The sequence below is a fragment of the Rhinopithecus roxellana genome, chromosome 3 (genome assembly GCF_007565055.1).
Source record: "Rhinopithecus roxellana isolate Shanxi Qingling chromosome 3, ASM756505v1, whole genome shotgun sequence".
Taxonomy (NCBI): domain Eukaryota; kingdom Metazoa; phylum Chordata; class Mammalia; order Primates; family Cercopithecidae; genus Rhinopithecus; species Rhinopithecus roxellana.
Window position 1 is genome coordinate 157,345,927 of NC_044551.1, and position 25,460 is coordinate 157,371,386.

The 25,460-nt window shown below is 44.3% G+C and overlaps 2 protein-coding genes across 10 annotated transcripts in view; both read left to right on the plus strand.

Moving 5' to 3' along the window:
- The window catches only part of HARS2 (histidyl-tRNA synthetase 2, mitochondrial), an 11,259-nt gene extending 526 nt beyond the window's left edge, over nucleotides 1-10,733 (plus strand). For 2 of the 9 annotated variants that reach the window (XM_010388174.2, XM_030927723.1), the window contains 12 exons: nucleotides 1,634-1,708; nucleotides 1,973-2,092; nucleotides 2,223-2,318; nucleotides 3,570-3,695; nucleotides 3,800-3,907; nucleotides 4,163-4,261; nucleotides 4,886-4,979; nucleotides 5,305-5,432; nucleotides 5,526-5,768; nucleotides 5,932-6,048; nucleotides 6,625-6,771; nucleotides 7,186-8,010. In XM_010388174.2, the coding sequence (XP_010386476.1) occupies nucleotides 1,634-1,708; nucleotides 1,973-2,092; nucleotides 2,223-2,318; nucleotides 3,570-3,695; nucleotides 3,800-3,907; nucleotides 4,163-4,261; nucleotides 4,886-4,979; nucleotides 5,305-5,432; nucleotides 5,526-5,768; nucleotides 5,932-6,048; nucleotides 6,625-6,771; nucleotides 7,186-7,245 (1,413 nt within the window). In that variant the 3' untranslated portion in view covers nucleotides 7,246-8,010. Of the gene's footprint in view, nucleotides 1-1,348; nucleotides 1,709-1,972; nucleotides 2,093-2,222; nucleotides 2,319-3,565; nucleotides 3,696-3,799; nucleotides 3,908-4,162; nucleotides 4,262-4,885; nucleotides 4,980-5,304; nucleotides 5,433-5,525; nucleotides 5,769-5,931; nucleotides 6,049-6,624; nucleotides 6,772-7,185; nucleotides 8,011-9,521; nucleotides 9,617-10,714 lie in introns of those variants that run through there. The other 7 variants (XM_030927726.1, XM_030927724.1, XR_004056426.1 and 4 more) reach the window with 6 other exon arrangements.
- On the plus strand, nucleotides 9,024-15,842 carry ZMAT2 (zinc finger matrin-type 2). The gene is made up of 6 exons (XM_010388176.2): nucleotides 9,024-9,181; nucleotides 9,522-9,615; nucleotides 10,715-10,838; nucleotides 12,580-12,653; nucleotides 13,109-13,254; nucleotides 14,781-15,842. Exons 1-6 carry the CDS (start codon nucleotides 9,164-9,166, stop codon nucleotides 14,922-14,924), a joined length of 600 nt encoding a protein of 199 aa, XP_010386478.1. The 5' UTR covers nucleotides 9,024-9,163; the 3' UTR covers nucleotides 14,925-15,842.
- Nucleotides 15,843-25,460: the final 9,618 nt, after the last annotated feature.

Sequence of the window (25,460 nt, forward strand, 5' to 3'; positions counted from 1 at the left end):
TCTGCAGTTGAGGAAACGGAGGCTGCAAGATTAAATGAATGAGTTATACATGGATATGTAGTAAGGGAGTATTTTAATTTATATCCACACTTTTTCCTGAAACTCTTGGACTCAAACAGTAATATTTTTAAGCAAAATGTATGAATATTCCTAATAAATGAGATGACTAAAGACCAGAAGTAAACTGAGTTCGCCTTAGAATTTACCTCAAAATGAATCTCAGAAAAACATTTTCAGATGTCAGAGAGTTTGGGATTTTGGAATTGCAGATAAGGAATTGTGGACTTGAACTTGGACTTCTCTTGGGACAGATAATCGCCATAGTATGGAACCACCACATCCTCTATTTTTGGAAGGGCATACAGCTTGCTGGTAATGCCACTGATTAAGTTTTGCCTTACTTCAGAAAGATTCTGATGCCCTCTTAGCAGATGCTTTGCGCTGTCGTGAACAATAGGGCTCAGGTCTTTTATTAATATTCAATCACAGCATCTTACCAGTCTGAGTTTTTTAGTTCATTCAGGAAATCCATATCTTTTCATTCCACAGGCTTGTTCTGTGTCCTTGAGCTGGTTCCCCTGTCTTCAAGTTACAGTTTTCCTATCTCTAAACCTGATAACTAGTGCTACCTTATTAAAAATTCTTATTTTTTTGGCTGGGTGCAGTGGCTCATGCATGTAATCCCATCACTTTGGGAGGCCAAGGGGGGTGGATCACCTGAGGTCAGGATTTTGAGACCAGCCTCACTGGGGCGAAATCCCGTCTCTACTAAAAATACAAAAATTAGCCGGGCATGGTGGCATACGCCTGTAATCCCAGGTACTCAGGAGGCTGAGACAGAATCGCTTGAATGCGGGAGGCAGAGGTTACAGGAGTTGAGATCATGCCACTGCACTCCAGCCTGAGCGACAGAGCAAGCAAGACTCCATCTGGAAAAAAAAAAAAATTATTTTTGCTGTTTCAGTAGGAACCGTGACCTGGAGAAGATCATCATAATCCCTACCCCTGAATGGTTGGTATTGGTAGTGGTGGGTTTGTTCAGTGCCTTCATTATTCTCAGATTCTTAAAGTATTTGAGAATATTAAAAATCCGGCTGAGCGCAGTGGCTCATGTCTGTAATCCCAGCACTTTGGGAGGCCGAGGTGGGTGGATCAGGAGGTCAGGAGTTCAAGATCAGCCTGGCCAACATGGTGAAACCCCATCTCTACTAAAAATACAGAAATTAGCTGGGCGTGGTGGTGGCACGCCTGTAGTCCCAGCTACTCGGGAGGCTAAGGCAGGAGAATTGCTTGAACCGGGATGTGGAGGTTGCAGTGAGCCGAGATCGTGCCACTGCATTCCAGCCTGGGCAACAGACTGAGACTCTGTCTCAAAAAAAAAAAAAAGAAAATCCATATACAATGAGGAATCTTGTGTGGTGAAGACCTGACCTCATATATATTACACATATAATTGTAGATACAACATGAGTTCTTTGGGGTGGGACTGAGATTGGGATAGATGAAATGGTGCTTTGGCTTCCTGTTGCTCAGGGTGAAGAGTCTTTGCAGGTTGATGGTCAACAGGGTCAGAGATGCCACAGGTCTGGCCAGTGTCCAGAGGAGCCACTTCTCACATTCATTCTTCTGCCAGGTTGCAGAGGCAGTGTTAACATCCCAACTGAAAGCACGTCAAGAGAAACCAAATTTTATTATCAAGATCCCAAAGGTAATACTTTTTGCCTACCCTATGCCGTTAGAGTGCCTTGGAGGACTGACTTCTGCCTTGCATGTCTCTCTGACCCCTTTTAATGTCCTTTACATTTTAAAAATATATACTATTCTTGAGATACTAGGTGGGGCTCACACTCATTTGAACTCAGTAGATTTCAGCTCCAGACCTGAGATTACATAATAAGTGTCCTTTAACTCCTTGTCTGAAATGGACTTATTTTTTGTTTTTGTTTTCACTGTGGCTGCTTTTGGTTTCCAGGGTACCAGGGATCTTAGTCCTCAGCATATGGTTGTGAGGGAGAAAATTCTTGATTTGGTTATCAGCTGCTTTAAACGTCATGGAGCAAAGGTTATGGATACCCCAGCATTTGAGCTGAAGGTAAGGGGAGAAGAAAGAGTACATGCAACCTCATTCACTTCTTCACTGGACTTAAGTGTCCCAAAGGGCTTCTCATCTGTGTTTTGGAGTCATCCTTTGAACTGTGGCTCATTCTGTTTGACCCCTATAGGAAATACTGACTGAGAAGTATGGAGAGGACTCTGGGCTCATGTATGATCTGAAGGATCAAGGTGGAGAGCTGTTGTCCCTCCGCTATGACCTTACTGTATCCTTTTGAATACTGGAGCCTCACCTGTCTCTTTCCAAATCCAGAGGGCTTTCTCTGACAAAAGTAGAGAGAGTGACTTTGGGATCTTAGAGGTCCATTGGCAGCAGCCTATACTTCTAGTTTCTCCCAGAAGGCAGTTCTGCTACAGGATCCTAGCCTGGAGCCCTATCATTTAACTCTAATGTGTATCATAATCCTTTGGGGGAGCTTGCAGAAGTACAGACATTTGGCTGCAGTCCCAGAGATTCTTAGCTAATTCTGTAGCTGGAATGGGGTTCAATAATTTGTATTTAAAAATTGTTTTTTGGCCAGGCACGGTGGCGAACACCTGTAATCCCAGCAGTTCGGGAGGCCGAGACAGGTGGATCACCAGAGGTCAGGAGTTCAAGACCAGCCTGGCCAACATAGTGAAACCCCATCTCTACTGAGGTCCTGCTGAGCTCTGGGGCTGTCAGGTTCTGAGTCTAGTTTGGGACTGACTGTAGCCTTGTCCCCACAGATCTCTTTTGACCTAAAAAGTTAGCCAGGCGTGGTGGCGGGTGCCTGTAATCCCAGCTACTAGGGAGGCTGAGGCAGGAGAATCACTTGAACCCAGAAGGCAGAGGTTGCAGTGAGCTGAGATTGCGCCAATGCACTCCAGCCTGAGTGACAAAAGCAAAACTCTTGTCTCAAAAAAAAAAAAAAACCATTTTGTGGAGATGGGTGTCTTTGTTGCCCAGGCTGGTTGTAAACTCCTCGTTTCAAGTGATCCTCCCACCTTGGCCTCCTAAAGTGCTGGGGTTACAGGTGTGAGCCATCGCATCTGGCCTACAATCTGCATTTTAAACAAGCATCGTGGGTAATTAAGATGCATGTAGTCCTTTCCCTGCACTTTCAGAAACAGTAGCTTAGAAGTTGTTAGGCAAATCCAAGTTCTGAAGCTTGACTATTTTAGATGGTTCGGAATTGATCTGAATGGGCAGAAATGGCCCAGACCTGAAGTTAGTTCTTGGGTCACTTCTGTCTCTACTTCCCTTGCTTTCTGCTGAACTTACAGTTATGCTAGGTGAGATTCCTTCATTTGGGATTTCAATATATATTGAATTCCAAGCACTGCTAGACCTTGGGGATAGTGGAAAAAAGGGAAGGTCCTTGTTCTCACCCTAGTGGATGAGATCCAGTTGATATAGGCCCAGTCCTCCCTAATGTCTGTATACTGGGCCTAAGCTTTGGATGCAGTATTCCTCTTCCTTAACCCATTTATGTGAGGTTCCCTTTGCTCGTTATCTGGCCATGAATAAGGTGAAGAAGATGAAACGTTATCACGTTGGAAAGGTGTGGCGGCGAGAGAGCCCAACCATAGTCCAAGGCCGCTACAGGGAGTTCTGCCAGTGTGTAAGTGACCTGATGGGAGCAGCACAGTTTGATAGTTCTAGGGGCCACAACCTTGAAATTGGCTGGATAATGGAAGTTTTTTCCCATCTTTTTCTTTGCTGTAGGATTTTGACATTGCTGGTCAGTTTGACCCTATGATCCCTGATGCAGAGTGTTTGAAGATCATGTGTGAAATCCTAAGTGGATTGCAGTTGGGAGACTTTCTCATTAAGGTGAGGCCAGGGCTGAGAACTGGGAGAAGTCTGGATTTGGCCTAATAGTGTTTACGCAAGTCCCAAACTTGGGTGACTCCAACCCTTAAGCCTGCAACTCTAGGACTTTCCTAGTAAAGCTGTTGTATTTCCTATATGTCTGTACTCTTCCTGTGAAATTTCCATCCTTTTTATATGTCAGGAAAGTAGGTACTGTCATTGTTTTGCGTGGAAGGGCATTGACAAGCACTTGGGTCACTGACATTGAGTTCTCAGGTAAATGACCGGCGGATTGTGGATGGGATGTTTGCTGTCTGTGGCGTTCCTGAAAGCAAGTTCCGCGCCATCTGCTCCTCCATAGATAAACTAGACAAGGTAACAAAGAAGACATGCTTCAGTAGACCCTATCTAGTTTCTGCCCTGCCCTCAAATCCATACCACTAGTGAAAAATAAGGAGATTGTGGCTGGAAGTGGGCTATTTTGGGGAGGAAAGTAAGGAGGCATATGAAGGAAGATCTGAGTCATGCTATACAGTGGGGATTGTGACTGGATTTCTTTTTTTTTTTGAGACGGAGTCTCGCTCTGTCGCCCAGGCTGGAGTGCAGTGGCCGGATCTCGGCTCACTGCAAGTTCCGCCTCCTGGGTTTACGCCATTCTCCTGCCTCAGCCTCCCGAGTAGCTGGGACTACAGGCGCCCGCCACCTTGCCCAGCTAGTTTTTTTGTATTTTTTTTAGTAGAGATGGGGTTTCACCATTTTAACCAGGATGGTCTCGATCTCCTGACCTCCTGATCCGCCCATCTCGGCCTCCCAAAGTGCTGGGATTACAGGCTTGAGCCACCGCGCCCGGCTGTGACTGGATTTCTTAAGCTGTCTCTGACTTTGCGGAGAATACAGTTAGCTACTTGTGATGTATATACTGAATGGAAGTGAGTTGTCCTTTTCCAGTTTGAGAAAGAAAGATCTTGGGGCTGGGCTAATGTTTGGGTGTTTATGCAGATGGCTTGGAAAGATGTGAGACATGAGATGGTGGCGAAGAAAGGCCTGGCTCCTGAGGTGGCTGATCGAATTGGGGACTATGTCCAATGTCATGGTAAGAACCAGGGTTTTCAGAGCTGTGATAGAACCAGGCTAAAGGTGACATGTGCTCAAATTCTACCTCTGAAACAACTCCTTTCTGTAGATATGTTAAGCTTCAGGGCCTGTCCTGAATTTAATTTCTCTTTTACTTATTGTAATGACTTTGTGTCTTCAGATGGCAAAGCTAGAGGTAAAGGAGGAGGGTCTTGTCATGTGAGACTGGGATCATCTTTTTTTTTTTTTTTTTAAGAAAATGAGGAAGACTAGCTAGAGCACATCAGGGATAATTTTAAATGAAACACATCTGAGTGAACAGCAGATACTTTATTTCTCTCCAGGTGGGGTATCCCTGGTAGAGCAAATGTTTCAGGATCCCAGACTATCCCAGAACAAGCAGGCCCTAGAGGGCCTGGGAGACCTGAAGCTGCTATTTGAATACCTGACTTTATTTGGAATTGCTGAGAAGGTAAGCTGAATTGCAGATGGACCTCCTGCTGAGCTCTAGGGCTCTCAGGGTCCTGAGTCTAGTTTGGGACTGACTGTAGCCTTGTCCCCACAGATCTCCTTTGACCTCAGCCTGGCTCGGGGCCTAGACTACTATACAGGAGTGATCTATGAAGCAGTGCTGCTGCAGACCCCAACTCAGGCTGGGGAGGAGCCCCTGAATGTGGGCAGTGTGGCTGCTGGTGGGCGCTATGACGGGCTGGTGGGCATGTTTGACCCCAAGGGCCACAAGGTGCCATGTGTGGGACTCAGCATTGGGGTTGAACGAATCTTCTACATTGTGGAGCAGAGGATGAAGGTAGGTCCTAGGTAGGTGTGAGATGGGGCTGGAGGCCTAAAATCCCTCTTGTTTCTGGAGGTGTAGTTGGAGTGGTTTTCTGATGATTCTTTTTGTCTTGATTTTTGGAACTGCTGGTGGAAAGGAGGTTTTTTATTAGTTTCACTTTCTTCACTCTTATTAGACCAAAGGTGAGAAGGTGCGGACTACAGAGACTCAAGTGTTTGTGGCCACACCACAGAAGAACTTTCTCCAAGAACGGTTGAAACTTATTACAGAGCTTTGGGATGCTGGAATCAAGGTATGGTGGAGCTGATATCTGAGCCATCTGGGTATGTGTGGAATTTAGGACCCAGGGCTATATCTACCTTATGTCTAGGGTGGAACTCAAGACCTTTTTAGTCTACTAGCTACTAGAGTGGCTTTTTTTTTTTTTTAATTTTTTTTTATTATTTTTTTTTTTTTTGAGACGGAGTCTCGCTCTGTCACCCAGGCTGGAGTGCTGTGGCCAGATCTCAGCTCACTGCAAACTCCGCCTCCCGGGTTCACGCCATTCTCCTGCCTCAGCCTCCCGAGTAGCTGGGACTACAGGCGCCCGCGACCTCGCCCGGCTAATTTTTTTGTATTTTTTTAGTAGAGACGGGGTTTCACTGTGTTAGCCAGGATGGTCTCGATCTCCTGACCTCATGATCCACCCGTCTCGGCCTCCCAAAGTGCTGGGATTACAGGCTTGAGCCACCGCGCCCGGCCAACCTAGAGTGGCTTTTTAGGGTGGGAGGACTAGCCATTTATCTCTGACTTCCTTGGATATCCATGTTCCTGAGGTTTGTTGCTGTGTTTGCTTCTAAGTCCCTTACTCTATCTTGATCCTTTTCAGGCAGAGATGCTATACAAGAACAACCCCAAACTATTAACCCAGCTGCACTATTGTGAGAGCACAGGCATTCCACTGGTGGTCATTATTGGTGAGCAAGAACTGAAAGAAGGGGTCATCAAGATCCGTTCAGTGGCCAGCAGAGAGGAGGTGAGTGGCAGCAGCAGAAATAGAAGGGACGAATTGTTTCTGCCTTTCCCAGATTTTGTAAGAAATATGCATCTTCTGGCTGAGAAATTATCTTCATGGTTAATAGTGGTAGAGTTGAACAAACACTCACTCCAGATGACCACTGCAGCCTGTGAGTATTCGCTGGGTGGCCAGAAGAAAGACAAATGAAATCTGAATGGGTATTTTGAGACTAATCAACATAATAGACATAGATCAGGTGTTTGAATCCCTTTCGTCTTGAGGGTATACATTCTTCAGGTCAACCCACACTACTCCCTTCTGGTTGTGTAAGTAATGGGAGCAGATGCAGAGTAAAACAAATCTGGAAAAACAGTGGCTAAGGAGCTAGTATCACTTTCTAGTTTATCACATGAGGATTCTCTTATGTTTCAGGTGGCCATTAAACGGGAAAATCTTGTGGCTGAAATTCAGAAGCGACTGTCTGAGTCTTGATCCTTGCCTGATTCCCATCTGCTGCTCTTTGTAGAAAAGGTTTCCTCTAGAACTGAGTTCCTCTGGAATTGAGTGATGGACTTCACAACAACTGGCCAGGATGGGTGACAAGTACCTTCTGCCTCCTCCATCCTTCCTGGGTACAGAACTGTAGAAGACCCTGAGGACTCCTTGGGTAGTGTGAGCAGCTATTCTGCATGGGTGCAGATGGCTGGTATGTGAAAGAGACATGCTGTAGCTGCAGAGGCAAATTTGAAATGCCACCGAATGTTGTCAAGAGGTACTGAGATTGTTGCTGTGAGCAAGGCTCTGGGAGAGTCACCTCAGGCTGAGGATTCTGAACCATTGAGATCAGAAGCCAGATACTTAGCCTTCTACTGTAGCTACGGAACCAGATTCTGGTGAATTTGTCCACAACCAGCCATTGGCCTGTCTGGGGAGTTTTTGGAAGACAGCAAAGAGGGGCAATGGCTGCTTTCAGCTTTGTTTGAGGACAGATGCTATCCTAAGGGCATGGCAGTACCCATGTTGATTTGACATCTCTCTAGCCCATGCATTGCTAACAATAGAAGAGTGGGGCTTTATGCTTAATAATCTTGAACATTGAACTTAATAGATGACTTGACAAGGTGGAGATCTGATATTTTGAGATTTTGGAGACCATTTCCTGTGCCAGAATCACTGCTCTAACTATTCCATGCCATGCCGTGGAGGCTGTTCTAGAAGTGGTTGGATAACATGTTAAATAAAATATTAAGTGTAGTAGTTTGGGTAATTTGTTATTGTTATCAAGGGCTTGGTTTGCATAGACTATAGAAAATGCTTGAGTGTACACTAGAGAATTCTGTGAGGTAGGAGTAACCTCGCTGGGATGATGCTTCTGTATTCAGTGATGAGCAGCCAGTTTCTCCCTCTTTCCCCATCTCCTCAAGAGATAGTTTTGTTTTTTGTTTTTTGTTTTTAGATGGAGTCTTGCTTTGTCACCCAGGCTAGAGTGCAGTGGCATGATCTCGGCTCACTGCAAACTCCGCCACCCGGGTTCAAGAGATTCTCCTTCCTCAGCCTCCCGAGTAGCCAGCTAATTTTTGTATTTTTAGTAGAGACAGGGTTTCACCATATTGGCCAGGCTGGTCTTGAACTCCTGACCTCATAATCCACCCACCTCAGCCTCCCAAAGTGCTGGGATTAAAGGCATGAGCCACCGAGCCTGGCCAAGAGGTAGTTTTATTGCTAAAAATCAACATATAGTGAGCCAGTATGCCACAGTGCTTCACTCTAGAGTGTTGTTGATGACTGGCCTTTCCAAATCCAATTATGCTGATTAAATTATGTTCTACTATAAAGTTCCCCAGGTGATGGAAAAATGAGTGAAGTAAAGTGTGATAGCATTGCTTCAAGGAAAAGAGCACAAGTGCAAAACATGTTTTTTATATGTGCGTCGGGAAGGGTACCTCTGTTGCAAACGCTTCAGTGTAGTTTAGGGTCATATCGCTAGTGCATGCAGGTGAATGAGAGGCATCTAGACCCCCTAATGGCGCTTCGGCCTTAAAAAAGGTTTATGAATTCTTGGCAGTGGACGCAAAGTTGCTAGACTAGATCAGAGACCACAGGTTTTCGAACCTCAGTTTCCTTGTTTGTAAAATAGTTGAACTAAATCTTGACCCTTCAATGCTTGTTTTGAAATCCAAGGCAAAAAACGCTTGCGGGCGCCCTTACTTCCGTATTGCTTCATACTCCTCTTGCGCCTGCGCTGTCTCCTTGGAGCAGAGGCGGGGCCAACAAGCCTGTTTTAGAAGCCCTCCAGTCCTTAGCTCGTTTGGAACACAAGACTCCAAGCTTATTGGAGGGCCAACTTGCCTTACGGCTCCAAGCCGCTTTTTACGGCATTTTTCAGCTCGCCATTCACTTCGCTGTGAAGATGGCGTCGGGCAGCGGGGTAGGTGTTGTGTCTGAGGAGGAGGGTTTGCTGGGTGGGGAATGGTTTTTCGGACCTGAATAGAGACAAACTCCTGCAGCCGACCGGCTTTCCGATATCTCCTCGAGATCCCAGGGTCCAGGTTCAAGAACTCCCCAGTATAGGCCTTTGCAAAGGGTCAGTGGAATCATGGAGGTTTCTCGGGTTGGGGGTCCTGAGGCTACCCCAGCCTTCTCATGCAGTCCAAAGAGGCTTCGCTTTCAAAAGGTCCTGTAGCCGCCTGGACCGCGAGGGCGCGGTTCCCTGCTTCTTTAGGGGTCCGGACACGGCGACGGATCTTGACGCTTTTTCCCCTCCACAGACAAAAAACTTGGACTTTCGCCGAAAGTGGGACAAAGATGAATACGAGAAACTCGCCGAGAAGAGGCTCACAGAAGAGAGAGAAAAGAAAGATGGTGGGTGCTAACTACATCAAGGGCTGTGGGTATCACAGAGGCGATGCGATGATGGAGAGCGGGTGGGAGTTGAAGTGCGCTGCCTTCCCACGCGGTTAAGCTCTGGCAGAGTGTTGCTTCCCTCGGCCTAGGTTTCTACATTTACAAAATGAGAGCGAGGAGGTGGGCTGAAGTAAGTAGTTTTGAGATGCTCTTCAGCTCTATTTTACTCCGCTTCCTTGCCCACCCTTTGCTTGGCTCGTTTAATGCTTTTCTGAAGTACAGAGAAGATAACGGAATCCTTTGTAGTGACAGAGAAGTTAAGTGGATTGTTTTGCTACTGTGCATTACCGCTATCAGTGACCCCCCTCTTTCCCTTGAAATTTCTTAAGGGAGAGAACATTCCTGGACCAATCAAGACCCTCCCATATAGTCTGAGAAAAGCCGGGGTACTTTCCAGGATCTGTGATTGTTTCAGCTAGTGCTTAGTAGTGCTGTTTCTCTGTGCCTTGTACGTCAGGGACTTGGTGCTTCTCTCCTGGTTAAGAGATTGCATAAAGAAATGTCTTGTTTTGTCATCTGTTTCAAACGTGTACATTCTTTTTTCCCTTTACCTCCAGGCCACCTTGCATTCACTAACTCTTTCAGTTTTTATGTAACATGTAAAATAAATAGTGCTTGACATGTAACAGGCATTTTCTAAATGTTGGTCCCCTTTTATAAATTTGCCCAGCTCTCAGAAGGTTCCTTTCTGTTATGCCTAGGGTATCTGCCTGAAAGCATTCTTGAATATCCTTGCTCCTGTTTTGAAAAAGTTGCTTCTAGTAACACTTCAGAAATTCTCCCCCACAATTCAGTTAATCAATGAATATAAAACATACTGCTTTTGGATTGGCTGGCTTTGAAGTGGAGAAAAGCTGTAGAAAATTGGGGATTGCTTATGATTTTTTCCTGTGTTGAGATTCTCCCCAGCTGCTACTTTAAGTGTCTGTTGCGTCCTTTCTTTCAGGAATCATTTTGAAATGAGAGTAGATCTGAATTTTGGGTTTCATGCATTTTTTTTCCTTTCTGGTTGAGGAGCTATAATATTGAAGGGACTTCCTTCCCCATTATGTTTCAGGAAAACCAGTGCAGCCTGTCAAGCGAGAGCTTTTACGGCATAGGGACTACAAGGTGGACTTGGAATCCAAGCTTGGGAAGACAATTGTCATTACCAAGACAACCCCTCAATCTGAGATGGGAGGGTAAGTTGCTTATCATTTTTCTCTGCAGCCAAGAATGCATCTATTAAGCCACCGATTTTGGTTTTAGGAAGTGTTGAGGAAGGTCCTTGGCCCCAGGATTATGTTCTTCTTGCCTGTAATTCCATCTTTATATTTGTTTTTCTGTGTCTCCCAAGGTCTCAAGTTGACATGATAGTGTCTAGGAGTGGTCACTCATTGGGCTTCTTCATATTATTAGCATTGGCTGGGCACGGTGGCTCATGCCTGTAATCCCAGCACTTTGAGAGTCCAATGCAGGAGGATTGCTTGAGCCCAGGAATTCAAGACCAGCCTGGGCAACACAGTGAGACCCTGTCTCAATTTAAAAAACAAAACAAACAAAAATCATACTAGCACTGCAACTACTACTTAATACATATTTAAAATTTTTTTTTTGCTGGCTGGGTGTGGTGGCTCACCACGCCTGTAATCCCAGCACTTTGAGAGGTGGAGGCGGGCGGATCACGAGGTCAGGAGATTAAGACCATCCTGGCTAACACAGTGAAACCCCGTCTCTACTAAAAATACAAAAAATTAGTTGGGCTTGGTGGCAGGTGCCTGTAGTCCCAGCTACTCTGGAGGCTGAGGCAGGAGAATGGTGTGAACCCGGGAGGCGGAGCTTACAGTGAGCCGAGATCACACCACTGTACTCCAGCCTGGGCAACAGAGCGAGACTCTCTAAAAAAAATGTTTATTGCCATTATACTTGTTATCAATTCTGGTTTACTGTTAATATTTTAAAAGGGATTATTTGATCTGTCAGAGGAAGAAATGAAGGAAGGGGCTACTGAGGAGATTTCTAGGGGAGAAATTAGGTAGAGCCTAGGAGTTGTTAATGGTGAAGAAGCGGGGTTTGAGGTTCCAGACTAGCTGCAAAGGCTGTAGTTGTTATGGATGCCTGATTGTACACCTTCTTCCAAGACTATAACCTGTAGGAAGAAGGGTCCCACAACAGCTTGTCACCCCTTTGCCCCCCCACTGCTTCTCTCTCCAGTTAGGTTTTCTAGCAGGAGAGCAACACAGATAGCAATGAGTGACATTTCTCTGAGCTGCTTAGTAAACCCACTGTTGTTCATTCCCGTCTGTATTAGTTATCTATTGTTACGTAAATTAACAAATTAACCCAAAGCTTAGCAGCATAAACTACACCACTCACAGTTTCTTTGGGTAAGGAATGTGGGAGTGGCTTACCTAGGTGGTTCTGGTTCAGGGTCTCTTCATGAAGCTGCAATCAAGGAGTTGGCAAGGTCGGTCTGCATTCATTTGAATCTTAAGTGGGGCTGGAGGATCTGCTTCCAAGCTCTCTCACATGCCTGTTGTTTGGAAGCCTAAGTTCTTTGCCCCATAGACCTTTCTATAAGACTGCTCACAATAAAGCAACTGGCTTCCCCAGAGCAAGTAACCCAAACAAAGACAGAAGGCATGGTTTTTAAAATAACCTAATTTTGGAAGATATTACTTTTGACGTATTCTGTTGGCCACACAGACCAACTCTAGTACAAATTGGGAAGAGACTACACAGAGTAGGAATACCAAGAGGGTGGGGCTCATCCTGAGGCTGTCTTGGAGGATGACTGCTATACTCTCTTGAGAGCCAAGGCTTTATAGAAATGAAGGCTTAACACTTCTAAAAAGAAGTTTACCTAAAAATTTGTGTTTCTTGGTTGAAAATGATAAGATCCTTAAAACCATATTTGACTCAGGTGCTGTTTCTTCCTGTTAGATATTACTGCAATGTCTGTGACTGTGTGGTGAAGGACTCCATCAACTTTCTGGATCACATTAATGGAAAGAAACGTAAGGCTTGGAGGTAGCTTGTGACTAGGGCTGGAACTGGGTTTTGGAGGTGGGGTGGAATGGAAGGGTAGGTTTTTTTTTCTTCCTCTTCTTTTTACTGATCAAAAGATGGCTGGAGTAAGAAAGGTAGTTTCTGTTGGGCTCTTTTTTGATGCCCCTATTAGAACTCTCCAGTTGTTTCAGCACAGGCCATCTTTTACTTCATTATGTAATATTTCTGGAGGCCATGAGGTAAGAGGCCTCATTCTGGAGGCCATGAGGCTTTTAACAGCACCCAAACCATGTGCTGCTCCTGGGCCCAGCTGACCAAGGGAGTTTCTTTTAGCCGTAATTATTTGTGCTGTGTGTTTTATGAGATGTCATATGAGAAGATGTCAGAGAAATCAGGAAAATACTTTTTGAGGGGCTGAGGATATTTTAATGAGCTTGCCTTCTTCACTGTTGACCCCATCCAGATCAGAGAAACCTGGGCATGTCTATGCGTGTGGAACGTTCCACCCTGGATCAGGTGAAGAAACGTTTTGAGGTCAACAAGAAGAAGATGGAAGAGAAGCAGAAGGATTATGATTTTGAGGAAAGGATGAAGGAGCTCAGAGAAGAGGTAAGGCTCTCCTATTCTTCCCCTCTGCCCCAGATTTGAGTTGTATATTATGAATCATGGGAGACCCTGTCCTCATCCCACTCCTACTCCCAGCCCCAGAGTTGTATCTCCTGAGTTCTGTATATTAGCAGAAACATTTGTTGCCTTTGTTTAGGATTCTCATGATATGAAGGAAATGGCTCTGAAACTACTTTTTTCTCCTGGACTCTGTGGGCCTTATTATTTATTTATTTTGGCGATACAGATATTTCTCAACTTCTCACGGGGTTACCTACCAATAAACACATCATCAAGTTAAAAATATCTTAAGTCAAAAATGCATAATACACCTAACCTACCATAGTTTAGTCTAGCCTACCTTAATATGCTCAGAACACATTAGCCTACAATTGACCCAAATTATCTAACACAAAACCTATTCTATAATAAAATATTCATCTCATTAATTTGTTGAATACCGTAGTGAATGTGAAAAACAATGGTTGTATGGATACTTGAAGTACAGTTTCAAATGCATGTCAGTTTTGCACCATTGTAAAACTGAAAAATCTTGTCAGAGCATCATAAGTTGAGGACTGTCTCATCTGTATTCTTTGATTTAATTTTTTTAAAAGACTTAACTTTTTTTAGAGCAGTTTGGGTTTGCAACAAAATCGAGAAGGAGGTATAAAGATTTCCCATATACCCACTGTCCCCCACAACATGCATAGCCTTCTCCATCCTTTTTTTTTTTTAACTGCAAGAGGAATTAACTAAATGTACCTAGTCCTAAAGAGGCCCATGAAATGAGGCTGACTGGGTCAGAATTCTGTTTCTTCCACTTACTGGCTGTGAATCTTGGGCAAGTTATGTAACCTCTTTGTGCCTCAGTATCCCCATATTAGAGATCTTAGTATAATATGCATGAAGTACTCAGAGCAATTTCTGGCATGTACTGCATGCCCCAGAATGTTAGTTGCTATTATATGGTTTTGCTGTCATAACCCTGTCAGGAACTAGAAATGACATGGGGCCAGATGCAGTGGCTCACGCCTGTAATCCCAACACTTTGGGAGGCCAAGGTGGATGGATCACTTGAGACCAGGAGTTCAAGGCCAGCCCCAGCAACATGGTGGGACCCTGTCTCTACAAATACAAAAATTAGCTGGGTGCAGTGGCACACGCCTGTAGTCCCAGCTACTTGGGAGGCTGAGGTGGGTGGATTGCTTGAGCCCAGGAGGTGGAGGTTGCAATGAGCCGAGATTGTGCCACTGCACTCCAGCCTAGGTGACAGAACAAGACTCTCTCAAAAAAAAAAAAAAAAAAAAAAATGAACTAGAGTGCAGGCTTGAGAACTTCTCTCTAGAGGCTAAAACTTCTTTTTGTTATTCTTTATAATTTTTACTCTGGCTTTTACTCTGTCCTTGAGATTTTACTTGTCTTAAGTACTTTCTCCTAAAGATAGAAAGGAGTCTTAAAACTTATGTCTTTTTCAGTAACATTTGGCTGAGGAGTCTAAACTGATTCTGAGTGGTTTTTCCCTCCAGGAAGAAAAGGCCAAAGCATACAAGAAAGAGAAACAGAAGGAGAAGAAAAGGAGGGCTGAGGAGGACTTGACATTTGAGGAGGACGATGAGATGGCAGCTGTGATGGGCTTCTCTGGCTTTGGTTCCACCAAGAAGAGTTACTGAGGCTTTCTGTGCTTGGCCTAACTTGGGCCTATGCTGGACCTAACTTTGTGTGTGTGTGTGTGTGTGTAGTCGGGGGTCATTTCTTTTTGGGTGATGGGAAAGTTCTTAAGAGTGTCAATGGGGAGGGATAGAGGGTGGGACTTCTGGTTTCCCTCTACTTTGGGAGAGGGCACAGATTGCAGAGGTAATGCTGTGGCATATTGCTTCAGCCTCAGTATATTGCTGGAGTCATAGGACCCCTGCCCACCTGAGTTTCCAATAAAGAAAAACCTCCCCTTCTGAGGCTGCTTTCCCAAAACTCCCCCTGCATCTTTATCTCTCCATCTATCCAACCTCTTGTCTGAGCATCCCACCTTTATCCTGTGTTATGCCTTTGTTTTAATTTTAACTCATGTTCATCCTGCAACAGAAGCATTCTCTAGGTCCCAGTTTCCAGTTGATTGCATATCTTTGACCAGCCCTTTTTCCCATCCCGCCCTATGGTTCTCTAGCTACCTGTGCATGCATGTGTATTTCTGCCTGGTTCTATGGTGTGTGGATGTGTGTGCATGAATCTGTCACATAGAGGGGGCCTGAGCTGGAATCCCAGAGCATTGCTGCCCTGGGGCCTGATGTTCTTGGCTTCCTCAGAGCATGTAACAGGAAATTAAATGGGATGAGTGTTTGGTGTGGTTTGTGTCTGATGAGTTTTTTAACATTCAGGTGTAGATTGTTTCAGCTTCTCTTGTTTCATTTTCCTGAGGATTTCTGTTTTTGTCTTCCTTGTGAGCAGGCTTTTGGAAGAACCGGTTTGATGCAAAGAAGAAAATGAAAAACAAAACAAAACAAAAAGTCCCCAAAACCTTATTATGGGAGCCCTTGGATCTTAGAAGCTGTTCAACATGTATAATAAATGGCATTGACTAGGCCTGTTTTACATTTGGTGGGAACATTCCATCATTTTGCCTGTGAATATTTGTTTTTCCTTCTCATGCTGAGGATTTCCATAGAGTGTTTTATTCTTCCATTTTAAATCTTATTTTTGCCTAGGTTTTTTTTTTTTTTAGCATGAGTTATGTTTTCCTCTGATAAGGGATCTGTGTCCAGAGGAGCCTGAACCAAAACTATTCCTATCATTTCAGACTCCTTTGATCTTTTGTTTTTGGAACAGCAGAGCTCAGGATTGAACTTAGTGTTTTTCTTTTTCTTTTTCTTTTTCTTTCTTTCTTTTTTTTTTTTGAGAGAGTCTTGGTCTATCACCCAGTCTGGAGTGCAGTGGCGCAGTCTTGGCTAACTGCAACCTCCGCCTCTTGGCTTCAAGCGGCTAATTTTGTATTTTTAGTAGAGATGGGGTTTCACCATGTTGGCTAGGCTGGTCTAGAACTCCTGACCTCAGGTGATCCACCTGCCTCAGCCTCCCAAAGTGCTGGGATTACAGGCGTGAGCCACTGCACCCTGCCCTTAGTGTGTTTCTTACGTCTGCTAGACGAAGGATTACTTAATCTTGGCACTGTTGATATTTTGGGCCAGATTATCATTTGTTGTAGAAACCAATGCTGTGCAGTGTAGGGTGTTTATGATTTTGATTTTGATTTAGGATTAACTTCATCCCTGGCCTTTACCTGCTAGATGCCAGTAGCACCCTCTTCCACAATTGTGACAACTAAAAATGTCTATGCCCCTGAGAAAGGCAAAATCCCTCCGTACCCACATTGAAATCCACTGAGAAGAAGCTAGCTGTTTTCCCTACCTTGGTCTAATTTGAGAATTAGATGGCACAAACTGGTAAACTCAGCACAGAAACTCACAAAACTTTGATATCCACTGGATAAGTACTGTACCAAGTCCAGGGGATGCAGAGAAAAAAAAATAGTCATACATACACGGAGGATTATTAACTTTAACACATTAACTTCAAGCAGATGAAACCTGTAACTCTTGCTGGTTCTATACCCTGAAAAAATGGATCCGTTGGGTTAACAAGGCTGCCACCATATAGCTGGTATTCATTCTCTGCCCCATCAGGCTCCTCACCTTTCTGTAGTATCTGAACCACAAAGCACCATACACCTCCGTTTGGACTTTTATACAAAATTCCCTTACTGTAAACATGTGATGCTGAATCTTGCCACTGGGAATACCGTGAATGTATCTTCACCTGTGGGCTCAAGGCCTGGCTCAAAGTTTTAGATACAGTAAGTATTGGGCAATGGGGGCAGATTGGTGGGTGCTTTTCTTGGCAGGATTATGTGCACTTCAGGTCCCTTGGGTGACAGTCTTGTTGATTAGGTCTTTTGTTACCCCTTTCAAGGCAATCTGGAGGTTTCAGTGAGTTCCTTCCATGGTTCAGTTTTTTTTTTTTTTTTTTTTTTTTTTTTTTTGAGTGTCACTGACACTCAGGCTACAGTGCAGTGGCACGATCTCAGCTCGCTGTAACCTCCACCTCCCAGGTTCAAGTGATTCTCCTGACTCAGCATCCTGAATAGCTGGGATTACAGGTGCCCGCCAGTATCCCCGGCTAATTTTTTTGTATTTTTAGTAGAGATGGGGTTTCACCATGTTAGTCAGGATAGTCTTGATCTCCTGACCTCGTGATCCGCCCGCCTCGGCCTCCCAAAGTGCTGGGATTACAGGTATGAGCTACCGCGCCTGGCCTCTTTCAGGTCTTTCTAAAACCAATGGAAATGTTTGCATTCTGGTTGAGGAAAATCCACTTGACCAGTGCTTAGGTGAACATGCTTTAGGTACTGGTATTATCATCTGGGGCAATGCATCTAAGTCCCAGATGGCAGGGAATTTACATTCTGGTGGAATTGCCCTTCAGAGTACCTGAGGAACAAAAGATGATCCTTATTATTAAAGATGATCCTGTGGCTTCAGGCACCCTCAAGGCTTCTTGTATTTCCCCCATAACTTTCTCCAAATATGGCCGGGCGCGGTGGCTCACGCCTGTAATCCCAGCACTTTGGGAGGCTGAGATGGGCGGATCACGAGGTCAGGAGATCGAGACCATCCTGGCTAACACGGTGAAACCCCATCTGTACTAAAAATACAAAAAAAAAATTAGCCAGGCGTGGTGGCAGGCATGGTGGTCCCAGCTACACAGGAGGCTGAGGCAGGAGAATGGCGTGAACCCGGGAGGCGGAGCTTGCAGTGAGCTGAGATCCAGCCACTGCACTCCCGCCTGGGTGACACAGCAAAACTCCGTCTCAAAGAAAAAAAAAAAAAAAGCACTGGCCTGGGAGACAAATTTTAATTAAAAAAAAGAAGAAAAAAAAAAAAAACTTTCTCCAAATATGTGTGCAGATTCTTTAATCCAGCATATATTCTAACAACATACTTGTGTATGTGCACATGTATGTACCAGGATGTGTATTACTGCAGCTTTATGATAATGAAACTTAAAACTAGTACATTTATACTTGAATATAATGCAGCTGTTTACAATGCAAGTGAATTAGGTTCATATGCAGTGACCGGAAGGATCTCCAAGACATGCTGTTAAGTAAACAATATCCAACAACTGGATTCCCAGCAAGCCAAGAAAAACTATGTTTTGTGTATATTTAACTATATAAATATACAGATTGAGGAAAAGGACTGGAAGGATACACATTGAAATATAAACAGTGGTTAATTGGAGAAAAGTAGAAATTTGGGGAAGAAAGGTTAGCTGTTTACAGTGTACATAAAAGGAATAGATGTTCCTGTAGTATTAAAAATGGAAATAATGTTTAGGCCAGGCATGGAGGCTCACACGGGTAGTCCTAGCTCTTTGGGTGGCCGAGGTAGAAGGATTTCTTGAGGGCAGTTACAGGTCAACTTGGGCAGCATAGCAAGATCCTGGCTCTACAGAAAATAAAAAAGGCCGGCACGGTGGCTCACACCTGTAATTCCAGCACCTTGGGAGGCTGAGGGGAGCGGATCACTTGAGGTCAGGAGTTCAAGACCAGTCTGGCCAACTTGGTGAAACCTCATCTCTACTAAAAAATACAAAAATTAGCCGGGTGTGGTGTGCATGCCTGTAGTCGCTGCTACTTGGGAGGCTGAGACACGAGAATCGCCTGAAGCCAGGAGGCGGAGGCTGCAGCGAGCCGAGGTAGTGCCACTGCAATCCAGCCTGAGCAACAGAGTGGAGACTCCATCTCAAAAAAGAAAAAGGAAAAAAAAAATTAGCCAGGTGCGGTGGCTCACACCTGTTATCCCAGTACTTTGGGAGACCGAGGCGGGTGGATCATGAGGTCAAGAGACCGGGAGTATCCTGGCCAACATGGTGAAACCCCGTTTCTACTAAACATACAAAAATTAGCTGGGCGTGGTGGTGCGCTCCTATAGTCCCAGCTACTCAGGAGGCTGAGGCAGGAGAATCGCTTGAACCCGGAAGGCGGAGGTTGCAGTGATCGGAGATCGTGCCGCTGCTCTCCAGCCTGGCGACAGAGCAAGACTCCGTCTCAAAAGAAGAAAGAAAGAGAGAGAGAGAGAAAGAAAGAGAGAAAGAAAAAGAAAGAAAGACAGACAGAAAGAAAAAGAAAGAAAGAAAGAAAGAAAGAAAGAAAGAAAGAAAGAAAGAAGAAAGAAGAAGAGAAGGAAGGAAGGAAGGAAGGAAGGAAGGAAGGAAGGAAGGAAGGAAGAGAGAGAGAGAGAGAGAGAGAGAGAGAGAGAGAGAGAGAGAGAGAGAGAGAGGAGAAGAAAGAAGAAGAGAAAGAAAGAAAGAAAGAAAGAAAGAAAGAAAGAAAGAAAGAAAGAAAGAAAGAAGAGAGAGAGAGAAAAGAAAAAAGCCGGACGCCGTGGCTCACGCCTGTAATCCTAGCACTTTGGGAGGACGAGGCGGGTGAGTCACTTGAGGTCAGGCGTTTGAGACCAGCCTGGCCAACATGGTGAAACCATCTCTACTAAAAACACAAAAATTAGCCGGAAATCGCTGGAACCCGGGAGGCGGAGGTTGCAGTGAGCCGAGATCGTGCCACTGCACTCCAGCCTGGGCAACAGATCGAAACTCTGTCTCAAAAAAAAAAAAAAAAAAAAAAAAAAATCAGTCGGGCATAGTAGACTGTGCCTGTAGTCCTAGCTACTCGCGAGGCTAAGAGGGGCGTAGGGGTTGAGCCTAGATGGAGCCAGCGCACTGCAGCCTGGATGACAGAGGATGATTATGTGTCTTAAAAAAAAAAGCGTAACAGGAAGTTTCACCTGAGCAGGGGTTGTAAGGTTTAACTAGTTTAGCAGCGAAGTTCTAAGGTAAGGTCTGAAATACAATTTACACCTTGTAAAGATTCTACTGCCCTGGCCCAAGCACTAGTTGTAAAAGTTGATTTGATCACAAAGTGATACTGCGTGGTTGTTTTGGGATCGCAAAGGCTGGAAGCGAAGGACGTGCGGGCATTTTGAGAGTTGTGGACCAGGTGACTGCTGAGAAGGAGACGATAAGCCGAGGGCACAACTACGGAAGAGCTCTCCAGGGCTTAGGGAAAGGCTGCGTCCTTGTCACTGCTGTGTGTCCCCAGACGGACAACTTCTCAATTGTCTGGAGGTGGGGGGGCGTGTTGGACAGTCCTGGACGCTGAGTCATGCTAAAGCACCCTTGCTTGGACTCACTTTTTGTGACGTAGGTCTTTCTCACCAGTCAAGAAAATATAATCCGGAAGCAATCTCCGGGCTGGCTTTAGCTCAGCGGTTACTTCGCCGTTTCTCTGTGAGGATTACAGTCAACCTCTCTGGGTTGTTCGAGACCCGCGGGCGCTCTCCAGCCCTTTTACCTCTCTGGGTGGTTCGAGATCCGCGGGTGCTCTGCAGTCCTTTTACCTCTCTGGGTGGTTCGAGATTCGTGGGCGCTCTGCAGTCCTTTTCACTGCTGAAGTTCAGCTCCCTTTCCATGGAAAAAGGAACCAGGGCTCCTTGGAGAAATGGTTGATTTAGTACTGGGCAGGAAATAGTACAGAAACAGACGTGGAGCATCTCGTAGTGCTAGAAAGTGAGGAAGTGCTTAAAAACCAAAAACAACCAACTCAACTTTTAAAGTTTTTTCAGTGTTCAGTATGTTCATGTGTTTGTTCTAACAGTTACCCGTATGTTTGTATCTTCTCGCCTTTTTTTACTGAGGCCCACAGGGTTTTTTCTTCCAAATCTAATGGATGTTCTAAGATATACCTCAAACTTGATCATTCCATATAAATTTTCGTAGGTTTCCTTTCGATATGTAGAGCCAAGTTTTCTTTTATTATGGTTTTGAAGATTACATCGGTTCCATTATTTTATTCTTCTTCAGGGACTGCAATGTATGTTGGATCTTTGCCTCTATATCACTTTCTCTCTGATCCTTTGAATTGCTTTCTTGATTTTATTTTTATTTTATTGGCTGTTTTAATATCTTTCCTCAATACCAGTTATTATATTTTAAGTAAAAGCTTCTCCTCTTTGGACAGCTTATGATTCAGTGTTCTTTTCAGAGATTTTTTTTTTCTTCCATATCTCCTGCTTTTTTTACAAACTGTTTTTTTAGTTATTTCGTTCTTTGTGCATTTCTGTTCTGAGTTATTTTTCTGATTCATGGCATTTTTTTCATGTTACCAAATGATTGCTTAAGGTTATCTAATTTAGATTGGAGTACTGTGTTTCAGTTTTCCAGTTTCATGGTTAGTGTTTTAAAAAATATTGATTTTCACTTAACATTTTGCTATATACTGTATCTGCAATTTTCTGTGCATTTTGAAATGTTTTATTTTCCAGTTTCAGCAATTACAAATAAAGTAGTAGTTTGGGTGCCTTACCAGCTTTCTTAGTTGAAGAGTGCCCTGTTTTGGTTTGTTTGTTTGTTTTTGAGACAGAGTTTCGCTCTTGTTGCCCAGGCTGGAGTGCCATGGTGTGATCTCGGTTCAATGCAACCTCTGCATCTCCGGTTCAAGCGATTCTCCTGCCTAAGCCTCCCAAGTAGCTGGGATTACAGGCATGCGCCACCATGCCTGGCTAATTTTGTATTTTTAGTAGAGGCAGGGTTTCACCATGTTGGCCAGGCTGGTTTCGAACTCTTGACCTCAGGTGATCTACCCACCTCGGCCCCCCAAAGTGCTGGGATTACAGACATGAGCCACTGCACCTGACTGTAGTGCCCTCTTTTGTTGATAGAACAAAATGCATTTCTTCCCCAAATAGCCCTTTTTTGGAAAGTGGAGCACAGGCTGATATCTTGTGATTTTGTGATTTTCTTTTGTATCTGTGAGACTCTTAATTTTCTTTTTCTTTTTGAGACAGGATCTGTCTCTGTCTCCCAGGCTGGGGTGCAGTGAGTGGTGCCATCTTGGCTTTGCAATCTCTGCCTCCTGGGCTCAAACAATACCTCCTGCCTCAGCCTCCTCCAGAGTAGCTGGGACCACAGGTGTGCACTACCTTACCCAGCTTTGGATTTTATTTTATTTTATTATTTTATTTTAGTAGAGATGGGGTCTTGCCATGTTGCCTAGGCTGGTCTCAAATTCCTGAGCTCAAGATCCGCCCACCTCGGCCTCCCATAATGTTGGGTTTACAGGAGTGAGCCACCGCAGCCAGCCTGGTACTCTTATTCACTACTTGCTTCCTTTCTCTTCACCATGAAGCCCTGAAGGGGTACCTCCCCTTCAAGTCACCTCTTTCCTCTGGCCTTTGCAACATTGCCATTTCCAGTCTCCAACAATTTCACCACATTTTAAAATATATCTCAGTTCTTTCATCTACCAGATCTCAGACATATTGTCAGTATTTCTCCACTCAAGACGGGACTCTCTTTTTCTGGTAGTGGTTTCGACTTTCTGTGCCATCTTGGCTTCTCTTCTAGAGCATGGCTCTGTAACTGGATCTGCTGGTTTTGGATGTATATATCTGCTTTTATATAAAATGGGGTTTATAATTTTCTCTGCCTGTAAATTATGTTGTAGCCATAGATGGTTTTATTTGTTCTCCTTAGTTTTGTTTGTTTATAGGATGTGTGAAGAGATTCAAATTTAGTTAACTGGCTTTATTCTATAGGAATCTGGAAGCCAGAACATTTGTTTTTGTTTTCCATAAAAAATTTTAATTGTGGTAAAATACATAGTACACAAAATTTGGCATATTAACCATTTTACACCTTTTTTGTTTGGGCTTTTTTTTTTTTTTTCCTTTTTGTGGAGAATGGGGTCTATATTGCCCAGGCAGATCTCGAACTCCTGGGCTCAGGCTATCCTTCCACCTCTGCCTCCCTAAGAGCTGAGATTACAGGTGTGAGCCACTGTCCCCAGGCCATATGAACCATTTGGAAGTGTTCAGTTCAGTGGTGGTAGGTACATTTGCACTGTTATGCAACTGTCACCACTGCCCATCTCCAGAACTCTTCATATTTCAAAATTGGAACTCTATACCCACTAACTAATAACTCTCCATCTCTCTCCATCCCTAATCCCTGGCAACTGCCATTCTGCCCTCAGTCTATAAATTTGACTACGTATCTCATAGAAGTGGAATCATGCAGTATTTGTCTTTTTGTGACTTGTTTATTTCACTTAGCACAGTTTTTTTATTTTTATTTTTATTTTTTTCTGAGAGGGAGTCTAACTCTGTTGCCCAGGCTGGAGTGCAGTGGCATGATCTCGGCTCACTGCAACCTCTGCCTCCCAGGTTCAAGCAATTCTCCTGCCTTAGCCTCCCAAGTAGCTGGGATTACAGGCATCCACCACCACGTCTGGCTAATTTTTGTATTTTTAGTAGAGATGGGGTTTCACCATGCTGATCAGGCTGGTCTCAAACTCCTGACCTCAGGTGATCCTCTCGCCTCGGCCTCCCAAATTGTTGGAATTACAGGCATGAGCCACCATGCCCAGCCAGCACAATGTTATTAAGGTTCATCCATATTGTATCATGCACTACAATTTTATTCCTTTTTAGAAAGGATAAATAATATTCTATTGTATGTGAATACTACAATGGAATATTATGAAAATGGAATATTTTGTTTAGCCATAGTCCATCAATGGACATTTGGGTTCTTTTGACCTTTTGGCTATTATGAACAATGCTGCTAAGAACATAAGTGTACAAATATCTGTTTGAATTTCTGCTTTATTTTTGAGATGGAATCTTGCTCTGTCGTCCAGGCTGGAGTACATTGGCGTGATCTTGGCTCACTGCAACCTCCACCTTCCGGGTTCAGGGGATTCTCCTGCCTCAGCCTCCTGAGTAGCTGGGATTACAGGCATGTGCCACCAAACCCAGCTAATTTTTGTATTTTTAGTAGAGATGGGGTTTCACCGTGTCAGCCAAGCTGGTATCGAACTTCTGACCTCATGATCCGCCCACCTCAGCCTCCCAAAGTGCTGGGATTACAGGCATGGTCCACTGCGCCTGGTCTTGTATCTGCTTTCAATTCTTTTGGATATATACCAGAAGTGGAATTGCTGGATTTTATGGTAGTTCTATTTTTAGCTATTTAAGTAACCAAAACAGGCCGGACACGGTGCCTCATGCCTGTAATCCCAGCACTTTGGGAGGCTGAGGAGGGCAGATCACGAGGTCAGGAGATCGAGATCATCCTGGCTAACATGGTGAAACCCCGTCTCTACTAAAAATACAAAAAATTTTGTTGATTTATGTATTTTTTCCTATTTATTTGATATAGTTGGTGATTGTAATGTGGATGCATGTATGCTTATGATGATTATATCAATTTTCTACTGTTTTCTAATGAAACATTTTAAAACTGTGAGGCATAACATACATGCAGAAAGTTTATAAGATATATATGTAGATTTAAATAAATGCTTATAAAATGAATCCATATATTCACTACTATATAATCCATATAATCACCACTAAAGAAAACGTTGCTGACTGGGCGCTGTGGCACACACCTGTAATCCCAGCACTTTGGGAGGCCGAAGTGGGCAGATCACCTGAGGTCGGGAGTTCAAGACCAGCCTGACCAACATGGAGAAACCCTGTCTCTACTAAAAATACAAAATTAGCCGGGGTGGTGGCACATGCCTGTAATCCCAGCTACTTGGGAGGCTGAGGCAGGAGAATCGCTTGAACCTGGGAGGCAGAGGTTGCAGTGAGCCGAGATCATGCCACTGCACTCCAGCCTGGGCGACAGAGTGAGACTCCCAGCCTCATTCTTCAGGAAACCATCTAGTTCAATTTAGCTTTAAAGGATATATTTCCCTTTTTGGTACAGTGGGATCTTACCTCTGGTCACTTCAAAAAGGTAATTCTGAATTTCAGAATCTTTAAACTCTCTTGGGACTGATAAGTGGTTTGAGTCTCAACGGGACCTAAGTTATGGGGTGTTTGGAGGTACTCAAGTTGGCGTCTTGGGAAAGGAAATGGAATGGAAATTCAAGAGCCCACAGTAATCCCAGATAACTCAGAAATCTCAAAGAGAAGCTTCTTTTAGGGCTTTCGAAAACCAATGGAAATGTTTGCATTCTGGCTGAGGAACATCCACTTGACCGGTGCTTAGGTGAACATGCTTTAGGTACTGGTATTATCATCTGGGGCAATGCATCAAAGTCCCAGATGTCATGGAATTTACATTCTGGTGGAATTGCCCTTCAGAGT